The sequence below is a fragment of the Barbus barbus genome (assembly GCF_936440315.1).
Source record: "Barbus barbus genome assembly, chromosome: 17".
NCBI classification, from domain to species: Eukaryota; Metazoa; Chordata; class Actinopteri; order Cypriniformes; family Cyprinidae; genus Barbus; species Barbus barbus.
The window spans coordinates 19,722,333-19,736,072 of NC_136745.1; the positions used below are offsets into that span (position 1 = coordinate 19,722,333).

Below are 13,740 nucleotides of genomic sequence, written 5' to 3' on the forward strand. Positions count from 1 at the left end.
ATCTTACATACACAACAACAGCAGATACAGCTTTCATACACATTCTGATAACAGTTACAATGATCCCAGTAGGGAGGCTTACCTGCCAGCTCTATAAATAAACTCAGAAACACACACTTGCCGTATTAGAGTAGATAATATTCTGAAGAATACTGTCTTTCGGGGGAAGAACTGTCAAGTTTGTCTATAACTGTCACCAATCACTAAAACCAAGATGGCTATTACACCTAACAGGCATCTTTTTTTCTGACAATTTCAGCTTCATGCAAATATGATGCTTAAACAGGTTTATAATTTACTACTTGTCATTTAATTGATGCTTTAACCTGAGGTTAAGTAAACATGTGCCTTTCTCAGTAGCTCTGGGCTTGTATCCGGAAGGTTGTAGGTTCCAGTCCCACAAGGGATGATCCACAATCCATCACCGTCATGTTATTCCAGAGTTACCGTGCCTGTAATATGAGTACTCTAGGTTGCTTTGGATAAAAGTATCTGCTAAATGGCAAGTAGTAAAGTAGACGCTTTCTGGTCTGGTGTCCAAAAGACCGAAGGTTCAAACCCCATGCAGGACAATCCATGAGGTAAGCAAAGTTCACCGGGATGTTATTGTGAATGTAACATAGAACTTGCGATTGAAATTTAAGCACATAATGTGTAGTTTTAGAAACAAAGAGAGGGGATTCTGTTTGATACCTTGCAGAGGAAGCTGACGTTGAAGCCGAATGTCTGAGCATTTCTGGAGCCAGAGTTCATGTAATTCCCGACCAACAGCACCAGCTCTAGGAGCATGCTGAAACCTTCACTCCTCTTCACCTCCTCGCATGCAAATGTCACGTTCATGATGTCGGGCCGGATGTTGTTCACTTGCTCCTCAAATGTCAGCTTGAATAGGATCCCGTTCAGTCGGGGACGGAGCATCTTGACTGAGCTCATCTGAAATGGAGAGAGAACAACGTAAACTTTAAACATCCTTAGTTATCACAACACACACATTGCTTGAAATGAAATATTTCAGAATTAAATCGGTTACTGTATTCATTTGATAGCTATTTAGCTTGGCCTAAAGCAAAAAAGCAGCAGCAAGTTACTACATTTTTAGTAGAGGTTTTACTTGGAATACTGCACACTGATGAATTACTCACAATACACCAGAAACAAGGTTAAATAAGTCTGAGCTGTGGCACAGTTGCAAAATACGCCCAGAAACAAAATTAAGAAGTTACCCGTACAATTGTGTTAATGCTGTAAACATATTTTTTGCTACATATCTTGTAACAAATAAATGTCAGATTCTGTCGTTCACCTATAATTACATTTAACTGTAATAACAGCAACAATATAACTGGTTTGGTGCTGGAGTGAGATGAAATTTCAGTTAGAATACAGTGAGGAGGAGGAGGAGGAAAGGAAGGAGCGAGGAGACAAAACAACAACAACAAGGATCCTACAGGAGCTGCTTGTTGAGGAGGATGACCTCAGACACTCTCGCTCCAGATTTCTGCATAATCTGACGCTCACAGGCAGCCCAGAGATGCAGTCAGGATGTACCATTACCGCTCACATTTATTCAACTTTATGAGCAAGTTGCCGATCAAAAAAGCCCGAGTCGGTCCCACGCCCCCGTTCACCGCCCCACCCCACCTCCTCCCTGCACATCCAGATTTGATTTCTCTGTATAAGAGGAAATCACAATAAAAGAGGGTGAGTTGATGACAGCTCTGGAGGGAGACAAGCAGAGAGTGACTTATTTCCCCAAGTAGCAGTGCGAGGTGGTGTTGATGAGGTGCTTCCACAGCCTGCCTGTATATTACCCGCCTTGAGCTCAGTCACAAGAGGACACTGTCACAACGTGCTTCATTACACCCTCCAAAGACACAGGCAGTGAAAGACAACACAGAGACAGCGAGAAGGTTGTTCTGCGCTGAATTGATTCCTGTGTGAATCTGCTGTCAAAGGTAGGTTTGTCAGATGCACCATAATACCAGTGAAGGAATGCATATGCATCAACCTAGATAGATCTGTGCATGAGAGGACTACATCTGACTGCAACTGTAAAGCAGAGTTCTCATGGAAAAAAGAAAAAGAAAAAATTAAGTGCTTAAAGGAAACTGAAAATTTTGCCTTCATTTGCTCCCCCTAATGTTATTCCAAACCCATCTGACAAAAAAGGAGATGTTATGTGGAATGCTCTTCCCTATACAATGAAAAAGTGCATCTGCTGTACCCCAAAATGTTGATTTATTAATTTTATTACTCTTGCTCACAACTCAGAAAACCAAATGGTCACCAGTTGTCATGACAACGACAATGTTTATGGAAGCTGTACCTATGAGATCCATGATAAAGCAAATCCATCGTGGAATTGAATAAATAAATGTTTTATTTATATAACACCTTTCTTAAACTCAAGGTCGCTTTGCAAAAGAGCAAACAAATCAAGGAAAGAAATCCATATATAAAAACAAACAAACAAAATATACATAAATATAACTTTCTATACAATAAGACGTAGATAAATAAATAAAACAAAAACATTTAAACAGGGTTTACAATCTAATTAGATTTAAATAATAATAAAAAATAGCAAATACATCTAAATATATATACAGTGCCCTACAAAAGTATTGGAACAGTAAAGACAAAATTGTTCTGTTGGCTGTAGAGTCAAGACATTTACAAATATGATTAAAAGATGAATATGAGACTAAACTAAAGAATGTCACATTTTAATATTGGGTGATTCAACGCATAGATGTTTTACCAGCTAAGAAGATCAGCACTTTTAGAGTTTCATCCCTCTATCTGATGTGAGCATAAGTATTGGAACAGTTGCCTCACAGGTCTTTCTAAGTGATCAGCTGTGTCCTTTTGCATTAATTCTTCAGATATTAAAAGCAGGGAATGTGTCGTATCAGTTATATCCATTACTTCTGCATTCTGAATCTTGCATTCGATGATGACACACACAAACCAGGATGAAGATAAGGGAGCTGACTTTGAGAGAAAAACAAGCAATTTGGATGCTAAAAGAAAAGAGGAAGCCATTTAGAGCTCTATCAAAAACAAAGGGCATGGAGAAATCAACAGTTTGGAAACCACCAGTGAGACCAGCAACCAACAACTAATTGATCGGCTGAGAAAACAACAGTAGTTGATGACAGACAAATCATAAAAGCTGTGAAAATGAATCCTAAAAGACGTGTCTGTAAAATCACCAACAACTTCCAGAAAGCTGGGGTGATGCTCTGACAATCTTCTGTCCTCAGGAGACTTTGACACAGAATTACAGATGCTACACAGCAAGATACAAACAGAGTAAAGGCAGAAACTCCCCAAAACAAGCAACAGTTGGAATCGGATGCATTAAAGGCTGGGCAAAGCATTTCAAAGGATGAGACCAAGAGTCTGGTGATGTCTATGGGTTACAGACTCACTGCTGTGATTGTGCGCAAGGGATCTGCAACTAAATAATAACTTATTTATATCTGCCTTATGTTCAACTGTCCCAATACTTATGCTCACATCAATGAGTGGGATGAACTCTAAAAGTGCTGTTCTTTTTATTTGGTAAAACATGCATGTGTTGAAACGGCTAATAATAAAATGTGACATTCTGTAGTTTTGTTTCATATTCATATTTTAATCATATCTGCAAATGTCTTGACTCCACAGCCAACAGAGCAATTTTGTCTTTACTGTTCCAATACTTATGGAGGGCACTGTGTGTGTGTGTATATATATATATATATATATATATATATATATATATATATATATATATATATATATATATATTTGACTTGTCATAAAAAATGCCCTTTATATTCTTGGCCTTTTAATCATACATTACTGAGTCTCTTTATATATTGAATATCGCTGATCCTGCATGGCAGTCTTCTGCACGCTCTCTCTCTCTCTCACACTGTGCCTAATTTCCCACAGCCCCCCCCCCCCCCCCCCCCCCCCATTATGCTTTTCAGCTCTAAATCCTTCACACGGAAGTAGAGAGCTATTGGTGTGAACAACAACAGAAATGGAAAGAAGGGTGAATTTGGTATCAGAGAGACAGAGAGAGAGTGGAGGAGAGAAATAGGCGGAAGTGGAACAGAGATGTGTGAAGGGTTATGCACTGGAGTGTGACAAAAAGTACCAGAGCCAAAAGAGAGATCAAAATAGGGGAATAGGGGAAGAACAGACTAAGAAAATGAGAAGGATAAAATCAATAGGCAATTGAAATGATTTTTATTGTGAAATTCCCTCTTTTTCACCAAATTATTGGTGCTGGTGCCAAGCCCAGTGTTTGGCTGCTGATTATAATGGTAGCGAACAAGTTTTGTGTAACTGTTTTGTTTGGTCTCTGATGTTGTTATTTCTTCAATAAAACGCACAGAATGATTAAAAACTGGGCACCGGGTCTGGCACCTGCACTGTACCTGTGGAAAAAGCTGTGTCCAGACTAAAACACTAACCAATAACGAAACATTCAGGAACCAAATGACTTTTTTTAGCTGCTAAATTACAGAATTGCTAGAAACAGATGGTTGTTCACTATGTCATCCATATTCATCTACTGATGAGTTGTTAGAATTTAAAGATCAGCTAGTGTGTGAAACAGTTGCAGTAGATTACAGTGCAGTACTACAGATGCCAACAAGCACTATATGCACTTCAGTTCATTGGATGTATAGCACTAAAGCCCGCAACACACCAAGCCGACACTGATGAGCTAGTGGCGACAAAAGCAGACTGTGTCTGCAGTCTGCCGACGAACAAAAACTGCCCGACAGCCGACCATGGGCTTGGTGTGTTCCGGGCTTAAAAGAACATTATCTCAGATGACATTCCAGAAATATCTGCAAAACGTGTTTATTTTTGTAATGCATTTCATAGTATTTTGTACTGTGTTTTCAATTCTGTTATATTAATTATGGTGTTTTTAATATAATTTTGTGTTCCAATTTCATGCTGTTCCTCTAATGATCCAGAACAGTATTTGTGCTACATAAATTTCACTCTGTAACAGTTATTTCAGTCTTTTTGGGGAGAAATAAAGTCAAGATAAACATTGACTTTATTATGGTTCCCACCTTACAGTCTTGCCCTGAAACACAAATCTTGCTTTGAATTGATTCCACCTTACAACTGCAATACCATTTATTACATCATAGATCTGTTGTGAATGTTCATCTTGAACTTAACACTTTAATATGATACTGATTTAATAACGCGTTTCTAAACGAAGATCATGCAGACCAAGGCGGCAGCACTGTTTATTTTCTTTATTTTATGAAAGCACAAAGTTTTGTTGTTATTATGTGTGTATTAGGGATGCTCCGATCAGGATTTTTGCAGCCGATACCGAGTACCGATTTCTTGTCATGGTGATCGGCCGATACCGATGCCGATTCTGATGCTTCAAGCTTTATATAACATATGTAATAATATTATATAAATAATCATAAAAATTATTTCTTATACAGTGAACATTTTAATATTCCTTTAAAATGGTGTTTATGCATAACATTATGTATATCAGGGATACTTAATATAAGACACTTAATATAATATAATATAAAATAGATGCAAACAAAATGTCTGATGCAACCCAAGGCAGAGATGGGCTAGGACTCGAGTAGCATTTTTATAGCCTTCAGACTTGACTTGACCTTAAATGACTCCAGACTTTATTCGACTCGAGGAAAATGACTTGTGAATATTTTAAAAGCAACTTGAGTCTTTTATCCTTAAATACTTCTATAAGTGCATCTGCACCCCGGCATCCATCCGGATTGCGAGCCGTAACAGCAGCACCATTTTAAGTGAACGGCGCATCAAAACAGCGGAGCGGATCACATTACAAGCGCTCGTTTATAGTAAATATCTTTCAGTGTTATATCCTCGTATTTATATCTAAAGCTAAACACGCTTTATTCAAGCCCTTTCAGCTCCATGCGCTTTCTCTCTCCGGATGCGCGCCGGTGCCAAGTTCAAGAACTGCCGTGGTTATTTTAACAACAACAGAAACACGGTCAGAGGCAAAATTATAGATTACTTTCACTAAAATAAAGAAGAAAAAACAATGCTGCAAATACAGTTATTTTTCTTACTATCTATTTATCTGTCTATAACTTATGACTCAAACCAGATGTAACAAGACGTTTCTGATCTACATTTAGCATTATTAATCTGTATGCTAAGAATATATATATATATATATATATATATATATATATATATATATATATACACATACATACACACACATAAATATAAATATATATATATATATATATATATATATATATATATATATATATATATATATATATATATATATATATATATATATATATAAATAATTGTTAGATGGCAAGGTTGGAATTTAAACTTTGAAACTGTTATTCTTTTCTGCTCAAGATCAGAACGTTTTGATTATCCAATGTTAGAGAGCGGACACAACAAATAGAAACATTTAAACTTCAATATGGCGAAGTCTGATGTAACTCATACGGTTTAATGGTGTCCAATATAAGACTGAAGAGGAAAAAAGAAATTGAAACATTTAAACTACTGAAAGAACAAAACGGAGTTGTTTCACGGTTATCCACGGGCGCTGCGGATAATCCGCGGGTCAGGTAATAAAACAATGCATTCTGATTATTTGCGGGTGGGTCGCCGGTGGATAGAATAAATCATAAATGATGCAATATTAACTACATTTTTTTCATTAGGCAGATGATTTCATTTGTGTGTGTGTGTTCGCCTGATCGGGAAGTTGCAGTGACAGAAACGGTGACATTCCAGATAAAGTTTAAAAGGAGTAAAGCTTAAATGTTAATGCTGTTGAGTAGGCTAATATGGCCAAATAAGATATTTTGTTTTATTAATAAAGGTTCATAGAGCGGCCGCGATCAGCTCCGGTGCCCATACCGTAAAGCCTGCGCTCCGCAGACGCGTGCAGTGATGCGCAGATCAGCTCTAACGTCACTGAATCTGCTGTTAAAAATTAACTATACATTCATAGTATCATAATGCAAAACATACACGACATATAGCAAATTTTTCATTGTTTCTTGAAATGTCATAGAATTTCCATATTGGCAATGACTGCAGCATATGTCCCCATGCATCATATACGTCGCCACGCGATGACGTCATCAAATTGCGATCGGTACATGAGATCGGCCAAATGTATGAGTACCGATCAGAGGAGGTGGGTAGTAACGAGTTACATTTAATTCGTTACATTTACTTGAGTACATTTTTTGGGTAACTAATACTTTTAGAGTATATTTTAAAATGGGTACTTTTACTCTTACTCAAGTATATTTTTAGAGAAAAAACGGTACTTTTACTTCGTTACTGTGGGCGACGCTCCTCTCGTTACTGTATCTTAATGCAATACAAGTTAAAAATGCTTCGGTTTATTCCAAACGCGCCGTCTACTTTTCTCTGGGCAATGAACGATGCCCATTCGCGAATGATTCATTCTTTTGAGTCGATTCTGTTCAAAGGCTTTATCAAACCAGTTGGCAAACCAGTGAATCGGTTCGCGAATCAATTTGAATGATTCGTTCAGTTCCCAATCGCACGCGCTGAGTCTCTGAAGCGGTTCTCACTCAGATAAAAGAGAGTTTAAGAACATCAAGAGCGATGAAGTCGTGGCTTTGGATCTACAGTCAGTTGAAAGCAAATCTGCAAAGGCTTGTTTGCTAGAGCTATATGAAGATCTTTTATTAGATGAACACCGCGTGTGCTGTCTACTGTTCCACAGGTATAGGCCACGATACCACTATGACATTACCAGTTTGTTGTACATGTACCTTACATTAAATACAATGTATAATTTATACATTAAATAAGCTGTCACAGAGTATGAAATGAACACCCGCGGAACCCGGGTTAGCTCTGCGCAGTAGAGACAAAATTAATATTCATATTTTTACAATATTTACGCTTGCAAAAATATAGGCTACATTTGTTTACATTTTGCAGAAGATCCGTCAATATGCATTTGTTTCGTTATGTTCAGAGCAGTCATGTGAGGCGTTTTCAGAGGTTTCAGTGTCAGAGGTTATAGAATAATACATAATTAATTTACTTTAAAATATAATTTAATTCATTGATGCAAATCAGAATTTTCATCAGCTGTTACTCCAGTTTTCGGAGTCATATGATCCTTCAGAAATCATTATAATATATCGATTTATTACCAGTGTTGGAAACAGTTTTGCTGCTTAATATTTTTTGGAACCTGTGACATTTTGTTCAGTATTCTTTGATGAATAGAAAGCTAAAAAGAGCAGCACTGATAATAAATCAACATGATTTCTGAAGGATTATGTGACTCTGAAGACTGGGGTAAAGGCTGATGAAAATTCTGATTTGCATCACTGAAATAAATTACATTAAGATATATATATATATATATATATATATATATATATATATATATATATATATATATTTTTTTTTTTTGAACAGCAGTGTATGGGGGTGTGTGTATACACATACACATTACATAAATGTAATCTATATATCTAAATAAAAATAGACTATATTCAGTACCAATATGATCCAAAGTAACTAGTAACTAACTACTTGAGTAGTTTTTTTATCCGATACTTTTTTACTTTTACTCAAGTAACTATTCAGACTATTACTTTTACTTGAGTAAATATTTCTAGAAGTACTTTTACTTTTACTTGAGTACAGTTTTTGGGTACTCTACCCACCTCTGGTACCGATCGAGTCATAAAATGTGAATATCGGCCGATACCGATCTCTGGCCGATCGATCGGAGCATCCCTAGTGTGTATACAAATAAAAGTAGACCCTTTACAGATTCAATTGATGTTCTGCTCTTATCTGTATGATTAAAACTTAAGGAGTAATTTAAGTTAACAAAACGCGCTGGCGTCGACCCCAAAGGGTTAAACAAAGAGCAAATTTTTTTTTTGGTTTGTCACATTGCTAAACACTTTTTCTGGGAACAGATTTAAAAACTTTAAAAAAACAGATTTAAATACAATTCTATATAAATTTCAGACTTTAGCCTAATAATAATAATAATTCATTTTTTACATTTTATCTCATTTGTAAACATTTATTCTGGAGCCCTGAAATGTACTGGAGTTGTGCTAGTTATTTAAAGTACTACAGTTATTTCTCAGTACTCACCACTATTCCAAACTGCTCCGATTCACAAAGCTCCTCATATTCGTTCTTTAGCTCAGCCAGATTGCTCAGCTCCTTCTGCTCAGGAAGGTTTTTGATCAGGTTCTGCAAAGAAAAAATGTAGAAACACACCCATCAGCACCACAGGAGAAAACACCTGTTGCCTCCTCATTTGGTGAACTATCGCAGGGATGTGAGTGACAGTAGAGCATGTTTTAAATGAGGCCACGGTTTTATATGCTATTGTTCCTTATGCCGGTGGTCAGAAATACACTTGCGATTCACATAGAGACTCCCTAATGTTCACATCTTTTCCCATTACTACACACTGCCAATCTCAGACTGCAGAGAGAGCAAAAAAACACCACTTCTTTAGGCAAGCACGGCCTGATTGGGCTTTAAAAATCTATGGCAGCTCAATTCAAATGGAAATAGTCATGTTGGTCTTGACTCCAATCTTTGTTTTCGTCAGCTTTCTAACATGTTGGTGGATAGAGCCGGTGCTCTCCAAGCAACATCCACCCCGGCACAGTATTACTCTTGGAGCTCAGCCGAGGTTCAAAGTTTTACAGTGCTGAGAAAATGACATTCAAGGTGACTGAGAAATGAGGGAATAAATACCACCCCCACCCCAACATCATTTAATTTCACTGAAATGTCCCTGATGTTTATGGCTTTCTTTTCCTTTCAGACAATTCGAGACGGAAGGGCATATTTGAGACAAGTTTGCCACTTTACAGATGTCAGGAACTCAATTGCCTCCCTTTTCCCAAAAATAGATTCATATTGCTTGTCCAACTTTGCAATTACCTATAAGAGTAAAAGCCTGCTGTAGGTAATGTGGGCGAGTGAGAGAACCTTCTTTTTTTCTAAATGCTAATTGTGCTCATAAAGGTCAGATGAGTAAATTAAAAAAAGAATGAAAACCTTTTTTTTCAAAGAAGAAGTGCCCTTTCCATGGCACTTCTCATTATGTCCTCTACTTTGGTTGGAATAAGCAAGCATGCTTGGACGTAGCCACTCCTGCTGGGTTACCAACATATTACGAGCTCCAGCTGATTAGAGGGCTGGTGTGTGTGTCATATCTTCAATACACTGTAAGTACACAACTGAAACGTTAACAATAACTGTCTTTCTTGTCCTCCCTGTTGGAAGCATGTCCTAAACCCAGTTAAATGCTTTTATGTGGTCTTTCTCTGAAAAAACTTCAAATGTCCTGCTGACAATAATAAGTCTGACGCAACACAAAGCCAATGCACTGACACCTGGATCTTGAACAAAATGGAGTATTTCTGGCGCCGTGAGATTTTTATGAACTTTACTCAAATAAATAATGGATAAGAATCTCTCGTGTACAAAGAGAACGAGTAAGAGAAAGAAAAATGTGATATTACTATAAACTAGGCCTTTAAACTCCAGTGAGTTCGGTACTATTCTCAATTGTAAACAGACGAGCATTGCAGAGATTTTTTTTCTCCGCAAGACATGTACTGGCTTTTGATGATATAATCATTAGCTTTGTTCTTTCTGGAATAGATGAATGATATGCATAAGCAAAACACAATTTTTGTCTGTTTTAAGGATGCCTAGCACATCCACTTTCCCTGGTTCAAAGCAAATCTAGCCTAAAATAAAAAAAAAATGTCAGAAGCCTATAATTGTCTGGACAATGAGATAAAACTGACGGTTGACTCCATCATCTCAGATGTTAAATTAAATAAATGTGCTGAGAGGCTTTGAGATGTTAAAAAAAAAAGAGAGAAAAAAAGCCTGTAATTGAGCAGGAAAGACCAGCCACGTTAGGGGGAGGGATTACGGTAAAACGGCCTTTCTCTTGTCTGAAAGAGTCTGAGGAACATTAGCCCAGCGGTTCGGCTGAGGAACAAAGCTCCCCTAAACAATGTATCATTGATTTTGAATGAAGCGCAACAACACAGCAGCACACCATTCAGCCACAGCAATCATCATTGCTAATGTGCCGTCAAATCTCATTATTGGAGTTGTATTTCTCCATCGCCACTTGCAGAGACGAGACAAGCGATTAGGATTTGCCGTTGCCTCTTTTCCAAAGGCATCTATAGGACAACCCGCCAAATGGAGCAGAGACGGAGGGAAGATGTAACAAATGGGGCTAAAGAGAGAGGAGTGAGAATGTGGTTAATTGTTAATACGCTCGTCTACGGTTTACATAATTATTGGAGTCCCGCATATTGAGTAAATGACACGCAAGCAGAGCCATATGGGAGGGTTGGTAAGAGGCGGTTGAACCCTGAATGAATCAGTCTGCTCTCTCCAGGCCTCCAGACTCAATCTGCATCTGGGAGGGGGGTTAGCGGAGCACGGGGCCCTAGCAGACGAGGCATGCTATGCTAATAATCCAGCCATTTGGACTCTCTCTGCAGGACCAGATACATGCATGCTGTCACGCTTTATTCTTTAAGACGCTGCTCGTCTCAGTGTCGTTTCAAACTTCATGACCTTATTTACTTCCACAATTTATGTTGCTGAACTTATTGTAAGAGATTCATTAGAGCATGTTATTTTTCCAAGTTAAAAAAATTTGCCTTTTGTATTCTTTAATCAAAATGCAAAGTTTTCTTCCTTTGAAACAACTGTTTCTTTTCCACAGACAAAATAATGCTAATCAACAGCCAAACAGCTGTTACTTCTAATTGATTAATTAATTTAAATGAATAAATAAATAAATGCATTTATTATTAAAATACTGCAATTTTTTATGACTTCGTTCTGGTATGTAACATGCACTTTCCATTAATCAATAAAATATGATAATAATGTGCGCGCACACACACACACACACATACTCACTATATATATCAAGTTTAAAAAACTAAAAACTACTAAACAAATTGAATAACAAAAATTACTTTTAGAACACTGAGTTTAAAAACAAAAATATATCAATAAATGGGAGTGTGCATTAACTGAGCAATGCTAGTGCCTTAATGTCAGTGGGAAACTGCAATTTCAGTGTTGAGTGCAGCACCATATTAAGGTGCAATTACTTGTGCTTTGGTACGTTTCCATGTAACAGTTAAAACAAGGAGAGTCTGCAAGTGTAATGACTGCCAAGTTCTTAAATGATGCAGGAATTAATCCAGCATTGGAAGAGGATACAGAGAAGTAAAGTGAGACAGACAAGGCTCAGCATCCATAAATATTTTGACTGATGACAATATCTGTGAGGCTTCCAGCAATATACAGTACTTTGATCTCTGATGTTGACATGTTCCATTCACACAATAAACCTATGCCAAGTTAACAACTGTAAGGCTTTAGTCAGAACAGACACCTCAGCTATGATCAGATTAGCATATTACCAAACTACTCTTACAAGTTCAGCAGTATAGAGTACGAATATTGTGTCTAGTATGTCAGTTTTCTGTATGGACATTTGCCTAAGTCTGCAATATTCAACAAAGTGCACTGCATGGAACACTTTATCTTACAATGCTACCCTCCATTTTCTGTGTGATGAATGAATCTCATTTTGAGAAATATCTCTGCCAAAAGTTAAGGCATGTTTCTCTCTCTCACACTCAAACACACACACGTTGGTTTTTGTGGTTTATAGGGACTCTCCATAGGTGTAATGGTTTTTATACTGAACAAACTGTGTGTGCTATTGCCCTACACCAACCCTACACCTAAACTTAGCCCTCACATGTGCATTTTTAGATTTTCAAAAAAACACCATTTTATGTATGTTTTTTAAGCCTTTTGAATTACGGGGACATAGGAAGTGTCCTCATAAACCACCTTCATATTGTAATACCTCTGTCATACCCATGTCATTATACAAATTAGTGTCCTCATAAACGACACACACAAAAGTAGGGACCAATATCAAAACTCAGCCCCATAACAGTTAATAATTAGATAATTATTGCAATGTTATGCCCAATACCCAATAAATGAAAGAGTTTTCAAAATATTATTGGAAGAATGAAATAAGAATTTTAATTTTAAGATCTGCAAATGATTACACTTCATAGTGTTATTAAAGATTAACTTTGCATTAGATGATGGCAAAAGTAATTTAAATGTAAAAATGAGCATCCATAATTAAACATTAAAATTTTACCAACCAAGATTAAAATTAAAAAGTCAGTAATATCAGCAAATAATCAATGTCACTGAGACAGACAGACAGATATATGAATAGATAGACAGACAGACAGACAGACAGGAGTATTGAATGACAACAAAATTAATTTAAATGTATAAATAGGGGAAATTATCATACACAATTAAACATTACATTTTAAATGTCACAGATTAAAAATAAAAAGTTAATAATACTGGCTAATCTAATCAATAAGGCACTGATATGCTGTGTATCCATACTAAAAATGAGAACTTTTGGTAACACTTTAGAATAGGGAACACTTATTCACTATTAACTACAACTTTTTCCTCAATAAATTCCTAATTTTCTGCTTATTAATAGTTAGCAAGGTAGTTGTTAAGTTTAGGTATTGGGTAGGATTAGAGATGTAGAATAAGGTCATGCAGAACAAGGTATTAATATGTGCTTAATTA

The 13,740-nt window shown here is 36.8% G+C and overlaps 1 protein-coding gene across 2 annotated transcripts in view; it reads right to left on the bottom strand.

The window, feature by feature from the left end:
- The window catches only part of LOC306883740 (protein diaphanous homolog 2-like), a 440,640-nt gene that overhangs the window by 160,638 nt on the left and 266,262 nt on the right, over positions 1 to 13,740 (bottom strand). For both annotated transcript variants that reach the window (XM_079439172.1, XM_079439173.1), the window contains 2 exons: positions 9,181 to 9,282; positions 694 to 933 (listed from right to left, as the gene is read on the bottom strand). In XM_079439172.1, coding sequence (XP_079295298.1) covers positions 694 to 933; positions 9,181 to 9,282 — 342 coding nt within the window. The remainder of the gene's footprint in view (positions 1 to 693; positions 934 to 9,180; positions 9,283 to 13,740) is intronic.